Here is a 20,433-nt window from a genome sequence, read left to right as displayed (position 1 = left end):
AATTATATTTAGGCCACTTTTGTGATTTTTTGAAGAAAAAAAAACCCCCATGGTTTAAACCAAACAACCCTGCTGAGAAGTGAATCTGGTCAATTGAAAGAAACTGAAGAAAAGGGTGTTTTTTTTTCATTTCATTTGTCTCTACTATAGGTATGCCATTGCAAAAGTAGCTTCATGTGTGCATGGATTATAATGGCTACTACTCCCTAAATAGGGGACTGTAAACCAGACATACAAATATTTATAAACAAGGAACAAAGTACACCTTCTAACCTCCTTCCTACACAGTCTTGCAGATAGATGATAACCTATGGAGGAGGGGGAATAGTCTGGTTTAACCTTAGCTTCAAAATGTGTAAAAAAAATTTGCATGATAAAAATCTTGGTAACATATACCGAAATCTTGATAACTATAAATGAATTTTTCCCCATGTTGTGATATTGGTCTGTTCTATACTTCGCAGAAGTGATAGAAATACCCAAATGATAACATTATCCATAATTCTAGCTGTATCTACTGAATTAACTAAACTCATCAACTGGAAAAGGAATATTTGACTAACAGGCATTAAGCGTTAAAGATTTAACAAGCATCATTTGTTAACAGGCATTCAAAAACCCTTGGGCTTTAAACAAGTTAAAACAAACAGCTTTGTTGGGCTGTATTCGTCTTGCAAACACAGCTATTTTCATTCTGTACAGAGTGCACAAAATCATACTAGGATAATTTATTTTTTTATTTACCTATTCATCAGAGTGTATTACCATGATTTGTAAAGGTGTACAGCACAAATGACCACACATGCACAACGTTCTCTCTAATCTTTAATTTCCGTGTGCACACATGATTTTTTTGTGCACAATATGGCAAGAAACTACATACAGCAATGGTATATCTCCTAATTTTGCTTGTGCGGCTGTACACATAAACAAAATGGAAGGAATGTTGCACATGCATCTCATTAAAATTCCACTGAGTAATTTCTAAGGAATTGATGCATTCTGAAAAAGTGTTGAGTACTTAACGTAAAGATGATTATTTTTGGAAATGTGGAATGTTTGTTATGTGTTTGAGAAGTGCTGTCACCTGTCTTTCGAAATTGGGGAGCAAAGCACAAATTACTTGACAAGAACAATGAAAACTTTAATCTTTTTCAGAAGTAGCCAAAGAAAAATTCAGGATCAGTCACAACAAAAATATCAGATTCTTACCTGGTTAATGACCATGTTGAGGAGTTTCTCAAGGAGATAATATCTGGAGGATTCATCTGTGGATCTGAAAACGAGATTCTTCACATCTATCAGGTCCATATCATCCTGATGAAGCAAGATGAGAAAAAAATTCAGCAAATCCAATGGACATTACATTCACTTTAAAACAGTATTTCTTAATAAACGGTCTACCAGCACACTCGGAAATTTTATTTTAATTAAATGAAAATAATTCAATATTGCATGCCATAAATATTATATTCACAAAGATTCAAATAAAAGAACATGTACTTCAAGTTGATTGTTAGTCAAATTACTTAAGATAATGTATTTTACAATATAAGCAAGCAAAGCTTCTAAGATATTCATGGTACAGTAGGACCTCTCAAATCTGGACACCCATAATCTAGACCAGTGGTGCGAAACCATGGGTAGCAAATCCCCTTCCCTCCCCGAGGGGGGGTTGCATTGTTGAACTAGGGGTTGCGAGAGATTCTCCAAAATAAAAACTTCCAAATAAGAAATTTGTTATTATTTAAAAATATATCAAACTAAAAAATGCCTTTATTTAGCTGAGCACAAATCACCATATATCATACAATGTAATTTTATCAAATTCTACTTGCACAATAATCAATATATCGGCTCTGTCATGCCAGAATCACAAATGTGCAATATCCTTGCAAAAAAGAACGTGGGAAATGACATCTGAATGAATCTACCCATGTTACTCTATGGAAGTTATTTTCCTAAAATGTTTTGTAATGTTTGTTTCAATAGGAATACACATTGGATAGCTTGGATAGCAAACTTGGATAGCAAAACAAGATCCAAATAGCTGATTTAAAAAAAGGAAAATTGCACATTTGTGCTTCTGGCATACGGCAGGCGATATCAAGTTAGTACTTTAACCGGGTGACTCAGAGGGAATCACCCGATTTCAAAATTGTATATTTCTAAAAAATTAAAAACACAGGATAGAATAAATAATATGTAAATATACTGGGAAAATTTTTTTTAATGGTCGATTTCAAGTGTAGAATCATTTTGAAATCTGATGGTTTTTTTTTTTTGGTTCTCGATGAAAATCCAGGATCATGCATCTCGCTACACTTCCATCTTGCATGAGGGACACTAATTAGATCAAAAAAACAAAGTAAAAATTTATATGATATCAAAAAATTGAACATCTTTGGAAGTCAATAATGCCTAATTAAAACAGAAACAAGCATTCCGAAAAGACCTTTCATAACAGCACATTTACTAACAAAACATCGAAATGTCCTGGAAAACTGGAACACATGGTCAGTGATAAATTTTTTTGTCAAAAGGGGGGGTCGTGCTTAAAAAATTTTGTACACCACTGATCTAGACCATAATCTCCCAAACTTTTAGTTCCATCGACCCGTTCTTTAGGAAATTTTTATTACCATCACCCCTCCAACTAAAGAGTCAGCCCATAGGATCCTATACTAAACCCATAACTTCTGCCGCCCCCTGGGGGGTGATATTGCCCGCTTTGAGAACCACTGACCTACTGAAACCCATAATTCGAACACTTCAACTGAATTTTTTCCCCAACCAGAGACTTCTGATGCGTTTTCTTCACCCAAATTCTGTTTAATCTTTTTTAATATATATCAGCCAGTTTATTTCTTTTTTCTTGTACCACTTATTGTTAGCATACAGTGATTTTTTGAGCTTCTGGTAAATAATGATGGCAACTGTGTATGTCCCAATCAATATTAGTCAGAAATATCAGCTTTGATCAAAAGAACTTTTCTTCCTTCATTTCATTTCTACGTGCTATACCTGTTTTATAACTTGACCAGCACTCTATTTTTTCTGTGATTATCTAAGTGAGTTCCTGAAAAAGCCAAAAATGTCAAATGATGTTGTAACGTATCGATGGGCTCCCGGCGTAAAAGCCGAAATTGTCATAGCATAAAAACATAAATGTTTACCTTTTGATGTTATTCATCGGCAGCGGTGATCGTATGGCGAAGATCAAGGCCTCCGTGATGTTGCCAGCCTGCGATCATATGCAAATGAAATGACCTTGAAGCCGATTGTTTTGGTTAGACATGTGTGGTCGGGAGTTTTCCCTTTAAATACCGGCTGTACATTGTAATGCTCTCTTCCTTTGTTGTATTCATTCAACTAAAACCCTCTACTTGGGAGGTTGTCTGTCTTACAACCACTTCATTTGGTCTTAGGCTGGGAAAAGGATCCAATAGTTTGTTCATTATGTAATAGTTCAATTGTCTAACTTTGTTTCCCGGCAGGCCCGGAACCGAAAAGTTTTATTTTCATAGTTGAAAAATTCTTCGTTAACTGATGTTGGACGAAAAATAACAAAAGAGCTGGCCTCGTCAAGGGAATGTGCAATAACACTACATCTTGTTGATCCCGCCCTCAACCGAGAGGCTCCGCTGGTGCTGATCTGGCCCGCAACCGAGAGGCCCCCTGGAGCTGATCCTGCCCACAACCGAGATGCCCCCCCTGGTGCTGACCCGGCTGAGCTACACCAAAATGACTACCAACATCAATAGGCATACAACCAGATAGACTGATTATTGACTGACCACAAATCGGTGAGAATATTCCATTTTTTCAATATTGAATTAAGGTTTTATGTGTTGAAAAATCTAGTGTAACGTTAGTTCGAACTTAATAAATAACATTTTCATGCGAAAGTTGAGTTGTGTTAATTTTCCACTTGTCATTTGCTTCTACAAATTACTGGATATTTCAAACCGGGCAAGCAACTCCCACAAGGAACGTTGCAATGTGACCGGTACAAGCTGCAAACGGAAACATGATAGAGTGAGATAGATGGCTTTTTCTCAGCTCGAGATATCAAGAAAACAGTTATTTTCCGGATATTTTGCTGAGGTGAACTCGGAAAGAAAAGTCATCGCGTCTCCGCCGGAACAGAGACGTGATGACTTTTCTTCCCGAGTTCACCTCAGTAAAATATCCGGAAAATAACTGTTTTTTTTGGAAACATGATAGTTAATGTATATGTGAGAGAGTTCTACTTTTAAAAAAGCTAGAATGCAGAACACCAATACAAATATTTATGGAGAACATGAAATTGGAGAATCAAATCTATCTTTTACAATCTTCAGAAACAAAAAAAAATGTTTTTTTTTAGATCTGAGCAATGACTACAAAAAGTATGTAACAAAGGAGGATTTTTCTTCCTTTAGATAACTAGTAACAGCCTGTAAATTAGAAATTATGTTTTAATTAAATTATCTGTTGCTATTCACATATACAATCGAACCAAGATTATCCGAACACATCTGGACCGAGAAATGTTTGGAAAAGTGAAAAGTTTGGTGAATCGATTTCAAAACTAATTCAATAACGCAAAGGAATAAATTGAAATTTGGCAACAAATGATACCACCCCCCCCCCCCCCCCCGGCAAATAACTTTTTTGTTGTCAAGAAGACGCACTCCTCCCTCTCATTAAGGCAGACCCATAGGATTAAGATGAATTTGTAAAACAAAAAGATTGCAGCTAAATCTGCTCTTATTCACATGTTTTTTGCTTGTCAGTAGTTCATAATTACATAAAATATACCCAAATTCACCCCCTACTTACATCTATAGCTGGCAGGTATAATATATACAATTGTTTGGAAGTGAAGGAAGCTATCAAGTTGGGAGATAAGATGATTTAAGTTCCAAGAAAATACCAACTGTTGAGCATCATTGACTATAGAAAACTGAAAATGAGACGTTGAAAAGGTGTTCGGTTGACCTAGTTATTTGGAAAATTGATGTTCGGGTAAACGAGGTTCTACTTGTACAAATATATATATATATATTTTTTTTTTCAAAGGAAAATATGAATCAAAGTACTCAAAGAGGTATGCTTTAAAGGTATGCTCTTTTTAGAGTTTGCTTTAAATATGCAAACTAAGAAACAAAAAAAATTGATCCATAATCACCTAGGTCCCATGGAGTCTGGATTTGAGAGATCCTCCTATATTATTATCATTTATAGAAATGGTAGTAATATACAGTAGGATCGTATCAAAATGGTCAATCATATCAAATATAGTTTTAATTTATTTAATCTTAATTAATTTAATTTAATCATACAATTTTTATACCTAATTTCATTTTCAAATAATATCATGAAAATCAAAAGAGTAAAACCAGCCCAATTTAACTCATAATTGGTTATATCACTTGGTTTCTCAATTTAGACCATTAATTCCTTTTTGAAAATATTGTTTTACATTTAAAATGCTTTGCCACAAACATTATGAAAAATATTTAGGAAAAAAAATAACTAAAAGAAAAATCCTTTTTTTACCGAGCACAACTCTGGTCTATTGCCATGGGCAATTTACTATTTAGTGAGTTGTGCCCGAAGTGTAAGTATGTGTGTCTAACAGTCTGAGTGCATATCTAGTGTTGTGTATAATTTTTCAGAGTTGCCATCTATATTTCAGAAGTGAAGTGTAATGACTGAATATTTGTACTGTTTGTAGGCCTTTTGTTCTCTGTTTCATGTGAAACTGGCTTTATATATCTGTATGGCAGAGGTAATGGGCACCCTGTCACGAAAAGAAAACTTTACAGGACAGCTGTTTAAAGATTTTTTTTAGTATGCCTTTCTAAGGAGCTTGCTTGTTTTATAAAGTGAATATCTCTGTTATTTACTGAAATGGAACTTAATGTCCTATACCTATGTGAGTAACAAAAGTACAGTAAATTAATAGCATCACCTCAATATTAACGAAAATGGACGTGGGGTCCCTTCACCTCCGTCATACAGATATATTTAAAACATCTTATCACAAAAAATGTAATAAACAAAAATTATGAAAAATATAAAGCTGAACAAAAATGAGAAACATAGCAAAATTGAAGATGAAAAATGTTTTAAAAAAATTAAAAAACTATGAAAAAATTGAAATTGTGAAAAAATAATAATTTTTAAAGAAAACATCTTTAGTCAAGTTGTTTCAATAAATTTAGAAATTAAAACCCTTTCCAAAAGAAATGTACAACTGTTGTTTCTTGGCTGCTTATGTTTGTAGATTTGCCAATTTTATCTTTTCCATTAATCTTTTATCATGAAAACATTGAGCATACAGCTGGGAAAATAAATGCACTTTATTTCACTTTTCATTATGACATAATTCTATCATGTTTTCTAAGCTCTTATTATTAATGGCCTATCCAACATCGACATTTTTTTTCCTCATTCATCTTTAAAGTCAACTTCAACATAGTCATTCATTTTAATTGACTGTTATTAAAAAATACTTTGATTTTAAACAATCGAAACCTTCTAGAAGAGTTCAAATGGAGAAACACAGAACTGTCTAACTTAGAAAACTTCACCATTTTGCAAACAACAATTCATTAGAAATTACCATTAAAAGATATTTTAATTACTGATCACTAAAAATAGAGACAAAAGGTTTGGGAATATGAACCAAATAAAAAAATAGCAAGTCTCTTAACAAGCCTTAAAAACTAGTAAAAAATAACAACAAACCCTGGTCAAAAATTGGCAAATTTTCCCCATATAATTTAGCCCACTCATAGGCACTATTGCAAACATTGGCATTCCACTATGACAATGCAATCCTATCAACAGAGATATTGGAAACATTGTTTTTCCTCTTTCTTAGTTCATGCAATAATTCCAATTTCTATTCATGCAAATAATTCCTATTCATATTATTCCAAATAATTCCTATTCATATTATTCCAAATAATTCCTATTCATATTATTCCAAATAATTCCTATTCATATTATTCCAAATAATTCCTATTCATATTATTCCAAATAATTCCTATTCATATTATTCCAAATAATTCCTATTCATATTATTCCAAATAATTCCTATTCATATTATTCCAAATAATTCCTATTCATATTATTCCAAATAATTCCTATTCATATTATTCCAAATAATTTCTATTCATATTATTCCAAATAATTCCTATTCATATTATTCCAAATAATTCCTATTCATATTATTCCAAATAATTTATATTCATATTATTCCAAATAATTTCTATTCATGTTATTCCGAAGCGAACATTGACAAACAGATGATGATTAGTGAAGAGTAGGAAGCAACTCTACCATTGACTAACATAATTTTCAGCAATCAGTTGAATTGAATAGCAGCAGGATAAAAAAAACTGTCATCATACATAGGGACTAATCTACTGCTTGTGATGGGTTAATTCACTCACCTTGGCTTCTTCCATCTGCATTATGTTTGTTTGGCACTCAGATATGCTTTCCTGGCAGTAGTCGATATTGGCTTTTAATGACTCAATCTCATCTTCATAATCTTGCACAGCTGCATCATTCTGCAATTCAGTAACATCAATTTAGATCAAAGATTTTACTATTTATTTATCATATAAGTATAGTAAATAAACAGCATCTGAATTGCCCTCCTCTTATTCTCCATGATCAGTTTTCTGACTTTCTCAATATTTTAAAGAATTCTCCAAGTTGAAGAACCCAACAATGCTCGTTGAAGAGCACTTACAATGTTCCTTCTATTATCATTTTTTATCTGAGCAGCATTTTTTCTTTTTAGTGCATGGCATAGTAATATTCCATATACATAGGGTGATCGTATTTTACAGGGCATTTCTATATTTTCCCATAATTTTGGGCATCTTAACTTTTTTTAAATAAACATATCCAAGTTTTTCTTTGTTTTTCAATGAAACTTACTCAGATTTATATCGTTAACTGAAACTTTGGACAAAGGTTATCTTTATTACTCTTAAATTACATTGCGATGGTTATCGCTAAAAAAATACATCTCATACATTTTTCATATGTTTCGTTTTTTTTATTGAAGTACATTTTAATTCACTGCAATCTGCAGTAGCCCTTTCTTACAAGCAAATTGTCAATTTTTTAAAACAATTTTAGCCATATTCTTTAACTTTTTCTACGTTTGGCAACTGATTTTGAGAGAAATGGAACATGTATAGCTTAAGTTTCACCAGAAGCATGTCTCTATAACTCAATTTTATTTTTCTTGGAGACTGTACATAAATGATATGATCATGCCTTGTGCTTTGAACAAAAACAAATCAATAAATAAAATTAATTGATTAACTGAGTAGATCAAACTATATCTTAGATTAACTTTAAAAATAATTAACACACCAGATCATACTAAACATAAATTTCTCATCCCACCTTATCTGAAGCAGCTTTTGATTTCTTCCATTGAAGAGCTTCAAGTTGTTTAGTGAGTAACTCTCGTTTCTTAAATTGAAAAAAAAAGTAATGAATATCCAATACATAAATAATTTTTAAGTTCGGCAAAAAAAAAAACAACAAATATTGCACTAGAAATAACACATTTACACCATCTTGCTGAGATTTCATATATGTTCAGAATTATATTCATTTAAATTTATTTTTTCTAAATTTTATAATTTTCACACATATAAATACAATAGAAGGGCATAACAAAAAAACAACCCAACACATAACACAAAAACAACTTAATACAATGGTTTGATATCTCCCAAGGGACCCATGTCCACCCAAGCAGATCCATGAAAATCACATTTGAATTTTCTCATGGAAACATATGGTTTTATATATACATGTACATAGATATACACACATACATATTTTGTGTAAATATAATCTGATTTAATTCAACGGTATGAGAATAAGTTTGAATTTTTTGAGCGATAAAGTGTGTCACAAAACTTTATACTCATTCACATGCATCACTCTCAATCATTACCTTGAGAAACCTCTCCATATCTTTTTCAATGTTATATATAGCTTGTTTGCTCATCACAAGTTGATTAATCTGTAATTCAAAAATTTTTTTATTCATTTAATAATATTGATAAAACAGTAATCATTTATTGACTATAAAATAAGTCAACCTTCAATAATTTTGCTCAAAAATAACTTACATTTTTTTCTAGCTTTTGCCAACGTGTCTTGGCAACTTTTGGTGAAAAAGGGAGAGATCGCCTGAGTCCTTGGGCTGCAATAATAAAAATAATTCTGAAGTTAAGAAGAAAAAAGGAAACATTTCTTTCCCAATTAAACTTTTTATTTATGTGGATGTTTTGTATGCATATATTTTTTGCACACAGTTTTTAATTTTTTTTATAAGCTCTTTTTAATCCAGCAAAAAACTAAATAGGAGAAATAATTTGCAGATCAGCATAAATTTAAAAAATCAAGCCACATTAAAAAGAATATTAAGAAAATAAAAAGACTTGCTGTTACCATTATTTCTAGTGACTCGACCAGCAACCGAATCAGACATAGGCTTTGATGTTCGTCGCAAAGCTGCCAGTTCTTCTTGCTTCCTTTTTAAGACATTCTCTTTCAGTCGTTTCTCAGTTTCTAAATTACGGATACGATTTTCTCTAACACGACTTTGTTTTTTTAACTGAGCAATTTCTCTATTTGTTCTCTGAGATTCATTTTTATGGCGTTGTGTCTCTTCTTTCATCTTGTTAATAAGCCTAACCTACATAGCAAAACAAAAATATGATTAGCGAATTCAAAGTAATAAAATTTAATAACAAAAAAAAATATTAATTTCAGGTTAAAAAAACCTTTATAATTCTTAGGAAAATTATAATTTCTCTGAATTTCTGATTCCAAAATCAACTCTAGAATTTGTGCTGTTGATTGTCGTTGAACCAAATCATGCCAAAATGTTTCACTGCACAAATAAAAGATTAAATTTTGGAAAAAAGCAAGTGCCCATTATGCCTCTCAACAATAGTTGAAAAATTTCATAGACCAGTGAATAATTTTTAATCCAGCAAAAAACTAAATAAATAGGAGAAATAATTTGCAGATCAGCAACAAATAAATAAATAGGAGAAATATATAATTTCCACATTGACAGAAAATAAAAAGGATCAATAATTTGCAGACTGGCAAAAAAATACTTAAACAGGAGAAATAGTCTACTACTACTAAGCCATACATGCACCTCGTCCATATTCCTTTGCGGAACCTCTAACGAATTGGTACATGTTGTAATGTGTGTATACGTCTAGTGAAAGCTGACGTGAAGTTTGTTTCTGTGTAATGCTTGTTATGCGTAGTGCTTGTTATGTGTAGTGCTTTTTTTTTCTTGCTTTCTTTTGTTTCTCTCAAGCCGAGCACAACTCAGATCTATCACCATCTATGAGCAATTTACTACCTAGTGAGTTGTGTCGGAAGTGTAACTGTGTGTGTACCTAACAGTCTGAGTGCCTATGTAGTGTTTTGTTTGATTTTTCAGTGCCGCCATCTATATTTCAGAAGTGAAGTGAGTGGTGGTTACGATTGAATTACATTTGTACTGTTTTTAGGTCTGTTGCTTTCTGTGGCTAGACTTTTTAAAGGAAAGATCGACTCCCATTCGTACTTTGAAGTTGGGAACCACAGAAAACCAACTTCAGCCGACCAACACTGTGGTGACGGTGAAGTTCGAACCCGGGACCTGGCAACGCGAGTCCGTCACTATGACCACTCGACCACCACAGCGGCTATTATGTGTAGTGTGCTGTCATCTGCCGCCAATTTTTTCTAACTATGAGTGAAGTGTAATGATTGAATAATTGTATCGTTGTAAGCCTGTTGCTCTTTGTGGAAAGACGCTTTAACCGGGAGATTAACTCGGATTCATGCCTTGAAGTTGGGAACCACAGAAAAACAACACCACTGTGGCGACAGTCACTATGACCACTCGACCACCACAGCAGTAAGGATAAATAGTCTGAGGACTGTCAAAAAAATAAATAAAAAATAAAACATAATAAAAATAATTATGAACCAGGAAAAAATAAACAGCAGAGATAATTTGCAGACCAGCAGTAAATATAATTTGTCCTGCTGATAATGTTCATGAAAAAAAATGTAAGCAGGAAAACACTCCAACTACCTTTCTTAGCACTTTTTAATAAAATGGTATTGGAGTGGGCTTTAATGACATTTTTTGATAGAAAGTGTCTCAACTTGGTGTGAAAACTGCAATAAATTTTGGACTACCTATGTCATTTACTATCAAAAACTAATTTTATTTCAAATTTTAAGCAAAATTCATGATTTCAACACGATTTCAAAAAAATTCTATGAACGAAATGTTTTGTCATTTTCACAGTACATTAACTTATTCAGTTAGTGATGATGTAGGTTATGAAGCACAATTTAAAGGTATGATCATTTTATGGTATGGAAAATTTTTGTGGTATGATCATAAGTTACATCTAAAGCTGTTGATGACATGCAAATTTTTTGAAATTTTATTTAACATGCATAAAACGCTGTAATTAGACAAATGCATTTGCTAGACCTCAGATTTTGGGGTTTATAACCTTAATAATATAAGGCAAAATATATTGGAATTTTGTAATACAATCAATAAAGTTTTAGAAATCATGTTTCAAACTCAAGTGAAATGCCAAAAATTTTGTTCTTCGTGAAGCACCTGTAAAATTTTTATTCACAAATTACTTGATGTAACACCGCAAATTTTCTAAAGTAGGCACAACTTTGGTTCCAAGCATCATATAAACAAAGCTTGTTTTGGAATCATGAGAAATGGGGCTTTCATAAAAAAATGAAAACAAAGAAATCCATATTTTTTTTAAAAATGACATTCTAAACATAGATGCCTTTGAACTGGAAATCATTATGAGTAGGAGTTGACCATGAAAATAAGTCGTACTGAGTAGGAGAACATTATAAGTAGGATCCACCACACATAGGATCAATAAGTTGTCGTGCAGCAAAAAATACATAAATAGGGGAAATATAATTTGAGAACAGGCAAAAAATTCATAAATAGTATATAACATGCATTTTATTTATCGAATCTAGAATTATGTACAGGTTACATGAATTAAGAGTAAAATGTTTTGCGAACCAGTAGAAAATTCTTATGGACCAATAAATAAAGAACACTGTGCTAATTGACCCAAGCATGTGCCATAATCTGAGATTCCCTTGGTCAAATACAAGTGATTTTTGTCAATTTGGCCCATTCCTTTTCACCCATTAAGCTTTTTTTTTTCCTTTTTTGTCTGATTAGTGAAAATTGTTATTTTAATTAATAAAAATCATGATACCTTAGTTCTCTTCATTTCTGCTAACTCGTTCTTCAAGTGCATAATCTGGCGCTCTGAATGACTCTGGTTACGCATAAGTTGAGCATGCTCTTTCTTTGCTACCTGCATCTTTTTCAGCTCGTTTTGTAGAGTGGCGAGTTTCTTTTCATATTCGACTTTTACCTTTTTAGTGCTTTCTTCTGATTTGTTGCCTTTGTGACCTTTGAATATTGCAAACAAGTATGAAGGTTAAGACATTTGAAATCAACAACTGGTGCAACATGACAATGAAAAGCAATATCAGACCTGAAGGAATTCAAAATTGAAGAAACTCACAGCTGAGATTTGCCAAAACCTGATCCCTCTCTATCTCTGTTTCTCTGATCTTCTGCTCTAGCTGAAGCACTTTCACTTCGTAATGGCGTCGCATGGTAAGCAATCTCTGCTGGCTTTGCTCCAACTCTTCAATGAGCCGCTCTTTCATGGATATATCTACTGTTAGTTCCACAAGATCACTGCGGTAAGCCTCTGTAAATGTACAGAAATAGTGAAAAAGAATTCAGTATGCAAAAATAAAAGCATTAAATTTGATGAGATTGTCTTTAGATTGAAAAAAGATTATTGGCTGCATTTGAATTTAAAAAAGAACCAACGACGACCAAAAAAAAAAAAAAAAAAAAAATTACACCATCACAAACTCTTTTACATTCAATCATTCCATACTTTTTTCTTGATGCCAATATACTTTTTATACAGAAGTATACGTTACCGTTTGGGTTTTTTTCCTCGCCGTCAGTATCATCTGAACTCTCACCATCATCATCATCTTCTATCTCACAGAGTTCATTAGATTCACCATTCATCTATTGGTTTGGGTGTAAAAAATTAAATTCAATTAAAACCTGCAATAAAGTTTCATATCTTTAAATGCAGAAACTTAGAGAAAACTGCAGCTGCCTCTTATTTATTTAAAAACGGTATTCACTTTACCAGAGTTGAGATATTATTAGGCATGAAATACACATTTTTATTTTAATTTCTTCTAAATAAATCATACATAAAACCACCACCATCGCTTCAAATTATAATGAGGGCAGAAATCAGCACAGTGGCTTGTGAAAGCTTTCAGAAATGTCATTAGGTGTAATAGAAAACAAGGTTGCTGTGACTAAATGAAAAAAGTCAACATGATTTAGGCCAATGATGGGCAAATTATGGCTCGCTTAGAGGTTCTATCCATCCCCCAGCAGATTTTAAAATAGTAGTATAGAAGTGTTTTATAATAAATTATATTGGCCTCCCACATTTTTTTTTTTTTTTTTTTTTGGCCCACTTCTAAAACATTTGCCCATTACTGATTTAATCAAAAGATAGGGTACTTAAACTCCCAATATTTGACAAGAGGAAACATTCTCATTTTCTCACTTAGCTATTCAAAAAATTTGTCAGTTCTTTTCCCTTTCTACAATAGAGGTACAACTGATATTGCCTACCCAAGATATAGATAAAACACCTAGTTTCAAAAACAATAAGCATGATAAGGCTGTAAGTGGAGCCTGGAAGTTCAGGTAAAATGTTACAAATGCCTTTTTTTGCTCATTTTTACATTTTTCTGTAAAAATGTTTTTTTAGGGATGGGAATTAATTAAATGTTTTAACTGGTTAATCAAAAATTCTTAATTGATCAGTTGAATTTCAGTCAAATATTTTTCGTAACTATGTAATATTGATTGCTATAAAAATATATTTTATTTCAAGCATCTATTAGCCAGATGCAAACAAATATAGGAATATGTACATTAAGAAATTAAAGCTGCTCGTTTAAATCAATTTAATATGTTGAACATATTTTGTCAAAACCTGGAATTTCTTCACTTAAATCTTGTCTTTTTTTTTTAATCAGTTATTTTAGATAGTCAGATTTTGAAACTACTTTTGATCATACTCTATTGCTTGTTTTCCTACATAGAAACTCTACAGGAAATAAACTCTACTATAAAATAGGAGCTGATGCTTCTAAGAATATGAAAACTACTGTTCATAGCGGAGACAGTAAATTTTTTATCTCATTTTCTGAAATTCCCATCACACTCAATTTGAAACTGAAATCTTGAGTTTTCATTGATTCATTGAAAAACTTGATCTAAATATTGATACAAATATTTTTAAATATGGTCACTTATCCAAAATGTTATACATAGGTATATGATTTAAGATGTCTAATCTGTTTCGCTAAATCAAGTTAAATAGCAAATTATGATCATTTGATCATTTTTGTCGCACCACAGTCATTTTCTGCACACGAGGGCTAATTAGACTGCGACTTACAATTTATTGCTGATTCCGAACAGCAGGCTTGTTTTTTTATACTCATCGAGGTTGGTGTGCTAACCCTTCAATGTGGGACTCCTTGCGGTAGAAATTTTTTTCTGCTGTAATGTCGCAGTTTCTGTTGTATCCGTGTCAGGAAAGTTTTCTGACAAGGACGAACCAAGTATCAAACTCGCAACACCTCTAAACATTTTTTAGTAATTTAGGCGAGTATCTAATCGACCTTGGTTACCGCGCCCAATAGTAAATTATGTACTCACTCAAATTGTAATTGGAGTGATCAAGTCAATTAACTCAACTAAAATTTTCAAAGGTGATTAACAATTAATTAATCGGAACAGCCCACTTTTTTTCTAATTTTTCCCACCAAAAATGTCTATTACGACTTTATGTTTATTTAAATTTCAGAAGCCGTATTCTGTAGAACTTAGATATTTTTAGCTGTAACTATGATGACCAGTATTCGAACCCTTATTATAGTATAGCTTTTTAGTTTATTCTTTTTTCCATTAATTATAAATGTCTTTTCAAGGGCATTTTTAGCGCCTTTTTGCCTGTCTATTTTGAAGACTTTTAGTGCCTAAATTGCCTGGCTCTAGCTATAAGTGTTTCAGAAGGCTACATCCAGAGGTGTAGATAGGAAGTAGTATAGGAGACCTGTTTCTCCCTCCTTCATCCCCGAGGATGACCAAAAATTTAAAATATTTGTAAATGTTAAAATAAATTATTTTTATATAGTTGCTGTTTGATTTTTACAAACCTCCAATTTATGAACTAGTCCTCTAGTCTCAAACAATATGCCATTTCTATGAATATCTTTCCCATTTACGAATTAACTGTTCAAGTTTGTAAAAAAAATGTCAACTATATATTGTTTCAATGATTTTCACAAATGCCACTTTTTGAAGATTAGTAACCCCAAATTTGGAATATTCTTAAGTATGTGGCTAAAATATTGCAAAAATTTTGATTTATTCTAGTATGGTGTAAGGACACCTGATTCTACAACATTGTATTTGTATAAACTCACTCACCTATTTTGCTTTTTTCCCCTTCATAAGTATCATAATATCAGTGCAACCATTATACATGTTTCTTTTCCATTTTTAAATCAGGTTAGTAGGAAGATAAAAGGATATCGGTTCTGTGAGAAACATTTCAAAAACATCTATGCTTTTAGCTATTGGGAGGCTCTGCCACTGTTGCAATATGAGCAATAAGCTAATTTATCATGTCAAGTAACCAAGCTTTTCAATAAATCATAGCTAGGTTGTTGAGGTGATGACCCCATGTAAGAAACCGGAGTAATTTACCTCTGGGTCTGTATCGTTAGCTTTTTCTTCTTCCAGTTCTTGCCTGAGCTCTTCCTTGCTACCCTTTTCCATTCCACTGAAAAAAAAAAATTATAAATAAACAGAAGAAAATATAGAATAGCACCTGTTACACATGAATTTATGTCTGTTATTCATTTCTGGATTGTTGTGAACATTCACATGTGCATGCAATGCCAGATAAGTCAGTTTCCTAAATACATGTTCATGAAGAAATTGACTTGACCCTTCCAGAAATTGCAGTAAAAGGAAGATGCCATACTTGAGATCACTTCTTCTATTAAAAATCTTTTTTTTGACTGATTTCACTAAAATTATCATACACTAAAGATGGCCACTTCATTTATCTTGGGCACTCACATTTTCATTTTTTTTTAAAACAGTCTTGTTAAATATGCAAGCTTACATTAAAAAAGATCAGATAAAAACTTGAATCTTGAAGCAGAGAAAACTTTGATCATAAGTTAATAGTAAACCTTTGACTGTTCTACACATGTGAGGTAAGAATATTCTCCTGGATGTAAAAATTGGAGAATAATTGAGAATATTAATTTTTCTTTTAAATAATGATTTTTTTTTACTAATTTTCTTTATATTATGAAATATAAATTAATTTTCATTGCCTCAAACATTTAAAACAAAAATTTTTTTCAAAATCGCCCCCCTTCAATGACTTTTAGTTTGAGAATATTCTCTTGATCGTGATGAGAGGTTTTAAAAGTTTAGTTATGAATATTTTAAAAACCTTAAGATTAAAACCTTAAAAAAGTATTTTAAAATTAGATAAATTTTCAGAAATAAGTTCAAAGCAAAAAATTAAACCAAATTGATTGATAAAGAAAGCTATTCTTAAACAATCATCTTCATTCTAAGAAGATACATAACTCTTGTTTTCTTCAATGTACATACATTCAAATTTTTTATCATTTGTATTTCTTTGCAAGTTGTGCAATTCAGCCATGTTGGTTTCATTTTCTTGCTTTTAAAGTTTAATATTGTGGGCTGCAATATATTCCTGTCTTTTTGATGAGAACAGAGAATATTCTCTCGAAGGACTACTATCATAAATTACTAGAGAATATTCTTATTGAAAATAATAAGAATCATTCTCAAGTTATTTATAGAGATTATTTATTATAATATATTTTTATATATAGTATTGTTACAAAGGGTAGGAATTTGAAAGAGGCATTGGCAATGCATGCAAGAGGTTTGCATGGCATGCGATTGTTAGAATTTTTTTTTTTTTAAATAATAATGTGATCAGCACGTATTCCCAAGAGATCGTTACGATCTGTCCAGGGAATTCGTTAGTGTTAGTAGACATTCATGCCAACCCGGGATTCAAACCCAGATCTGCACAGTCAGAAGCTAGTTCCCTAACCACTGGACTGCCAAGGGGGCTTAGGCGGCCGAATTCGAGAGGGAAAGGCGTATGTTTGGAAGGCTGATCTAGTTCAAGCAGGACTTCTGGTTTCGGTAAATGCAGATGTTTCTGCGTTCTCAGATCCTCGTTCCTGTGAGTTTTTGCCCATCTTCAAGTCCTCTGTAAAGAACCTGGGAGAGATTCACGCGACGGGATGAATATGGTGACAGGTTCAACGAGACCTGGCGGCAATGTGACAATATATATATTACAAATATTCTTGAGAATACTCTGGAAGGACTCCTATAACTGAAGAATATTCTCATCAAGGAGAACATTCGAGAATATTCTCTGGAAGGACTATTTCATTAATAACTTAAGAATAATAATTATTTTTGATAAGAATATTCCACAGTAATTTATGAAAATAGTCCTTCCAGAGAATATTCTTAAAGATATTATATATAACTATATTAAAAATAACCGGGGAATATTCTTATCAAGAATTTATAAGAATATTCTCAAGTTATTTATAATAGTAGTCCTTCGAGAGATTATTCTCAAATATTCTCCTCAATGAGAATATCCTCCTAAAGATTATTCTCGAGAATTTTACATCTTTTAAACTGCTACTTATATCAATATTTAAGAAGCAACCTCAAAATTAATATAAACCTTTGATCACTCCTTAAATATTGACATTGTAGCCAAAATGTCATGCTCCAAGCAATTCTTTGACAAGTCCCCGGTGCCAGGGTGACTAGAACATTGGTATTGACACATGACATTCCCTGCATGTGATTGCTAGATTGGAATACACGGATAACAAAAAATTGTTTTCATTGCACTGTCTTTCAACATGAGAAGGGGTCACTATGTCCAGGAAAGTAAAAAAAAACCATTATTTAGAACTGTTTTTCTTGAGCAGAAACCATGCTTGGCTCCTTAGAAATTCGGCCTAAATATTTTTTTGGTGTCTAATATATATCTGGTGCATAAATATTTTTTTCGGGTTGTCAAGTCCTGCTTCAAGCAAATCACACAAACAAAAGTTTTCACCTCTCCCTTGAAACTAATATGGTCGCATCGAATGGGCAGGCAATCACACAAAGAATACAAAAAGTAATAATGAATTTTTTCATCTTGTTTTCATTCTATTTCTGAGTATGGAAATACCTCATTTTAACAACTGTGAGTATGTGAATTTGCTAGAAGACATGCTATTTGTACTAGTATTGATATAAGCTATTTTCAAACACTGCATTTCAAATAAAGATTACTCTATCATATATATAAAATTCATATTGTAATTGTTCGGTTCTTACCCGCCTCCTTGCAGTGACTTTGCTCTCTTTCGTAATTTGTCGATTTCTTGTTTCGCTTCTGAAATTAGATCAGATGTGGAGTTGGCAGAGCTTAAACTTCCCTGAGGGAATCCAATGACAGGTGAGCCGTAAGATGTTCTCATCTGCACTTTTTGAACTTGCTTGCGTAATTGCGAGCATATCTCTTCTGATTGCAATAGTTTTGTCCTGAGAAAACCGATACCTTGCTCAAAATTATTTTATAAAATTTTTGGCATGCATAATATAGACTGCAGCAAACTTTATATTTCACATCAATCTAGAACATTTTATTCTGAACAACACAATACAAATATGATTCATGGACTGAGATAAACTATAATCAATATTCATGGCTTGACTTGTGTATGTACAGTACAAGCAAGGATAGTTTATGGTTATTAACCCTTCATGGTTCACACCACATAAAAAAGGTATTGAAATTTTCTTTTTAGAAAATAGATGTAAATTTCCAAACAAACATATTTTCAGTTGAAACAATACATTTGCACAGCATCAAGGAAATAAGACGTTTTCTGGATTTTATGCCTAGGCAAATTCAGAAAGAAAAGTCATCTGGTCTCTGCCAGGAAACAAACCCATATCCTCTTGCAAGCCAGGCAAGTGTGCTACCATATACACCAATGTAGACACGACCCTGCCCCTTCCCTATGAAGAACAGATAACTTTTCTTTCCGAGTTAAGCTCGGTATAAAATCCGGAAAAGATCTATTTCTTTGATGTATAAAGCTGAAAAAAAACTTTCATCAGAATAGCAATTCAATTAATTAGAGTGGATTTTTTAATTAACTAAAATGATTATTTAATATACAATACATTGCCTTTATTTTAATGAAATTTATAAACAGATAAAATCTTGCTTAACAAAGTTGAATAGTTTTCACCTTGAATTTAATTCCAATCTCCTCAATCTTGTGGGATTTTATAAATCTCTGAAAACATTAAATTTGGGCAGCTCTCAAAAAATGACATAGGTAAGGAAGCAACTCTTCCTAGCCAAAAAGTATTGCACTTATACAACCATAATTTGTACTGAAATGGCACTAAAAGATGTACTTTTTAAAATACTGAAAAAACTGAGAAAAGAAATAGGTATAATGGATTTTTCAACCATGTATTTGCCATGTACAAGTATATCAAAATATGCACAGGACCATAGAGGGTAAAGCCGTGTTCAAAAATCATGTCCTTTTCAACCTTGAATGGATAAACTTTTTTGGCTTATAGCCCAGGATTACTTTTTCAGTCTTTGAAAGAGATAAACTCTTTTAAAGACCAAATACAAATGAAAAGTACTGATAAAAAAATGTTTAAAAATTAATTGTTGCAAAAATATTTATGAAACTCAATTGATGTTTATAGTTTACCTGTAAACATCATTGAATATTACATTTGATTTCACACATGTAGCCAATTTCAAAATGAAATACTATTCAAATCTTGTGGACTGGAATACATGCTAATACTTTTTGAATAAATGTTTTTAAGAACCATTTGCATAACTTTGAATACATTGATAAATAAAGTGCACACAATGCAGCAAGCACAAGTTTGAATCATACCTGAGATCTTCAACTTCTTTCAAGTATCCCTTTATCACATCAGTTATTTCAGACTGTGGAGCATCACCGCCTGCATGCATAGATTTGTGTTTTCCGTTATAAATGTTAGCAAACACTCATCCAGCAATTCATTAACACGTGCATTACATTATCAAGCACATATTGTTAGTCAAT

The 20,433-nt window shown here is 32.2% G+C and overlaps 1 protein-coding gene across 1 annotated transcript in view; it reads right to left on the bottom strand.

Moving 5' to 3' along the window:
* The window catches only part of LOC149083477 (kinesin-like protein KIF21A), a 103,493-nt gene that overhangs the window by 52,649 nt on the left and 30,411 nt on the right, over positions 1-20,433 (bottom strand). Inside the window, exons 12-23 of the mRNA XM_089233999.1 lie at positions 20,260-20,329; positions 18,659-18,865; positions 15,950-16,025; positions 13,075-13,168; positions 12,642-12,833; positions 12,327-12,526; positions 9,484-9,730; positions 9,162-9,235; positions 8,984-9,052; positions 8,422-8,490; positions 7,449-7,568; positions 1,213-1,317 (exon numbers count right to left, since the gene is read on the bottom strand). Coding sequence (XP_089090125.1) covers positions 1,213-1,317; positions 7,449-7,568; positions 8,422-8,490; positions 8,984-9,052; positions 9,162-9,235; positions 9,484-9,730; positions 12,327-12,526; positions 12,642-12,833; positions 13,075-13,168; positions 15,950-16,025; positions 18,659-18,865; positions 20,260-20,329 — 1,523 coding nt within the window. The remainder of the gene's footprint in view (positions 1-1,212; positions 1,318-7,448; positions 7,569-8,421; positions 8,491-8,983; positions 9,053-9,161; positions 9,236-9,483; positions 9,731-12,326; positions 12,527-12,641; positions 12,834-13,074; positions 13,169-15,949; positions 16,026-18,658; positions 18,866-20,259; positions 20,330-20,433) is intronic.

This window comes from Pholcus phalangioides, unplaced genomic scaffold (assembly GCF_987345545.1).
Source record: "Pholcus phalangioides strain wild (caught in Gottingen) unplaced genomic scaffold, Ppha-v1.0 ptg000008l_1, whole genome shotgun sequence".
NCBI classification, from domain to species: Eukaryota; Metazoa; Arthropoda; class Arachnida; order Araneae; family Pholcidae; genus Pholcus; species Pholcus phalangioides.
This window is presented reverse-complemented; position numbering and strand designations above follow the sequence as displayed.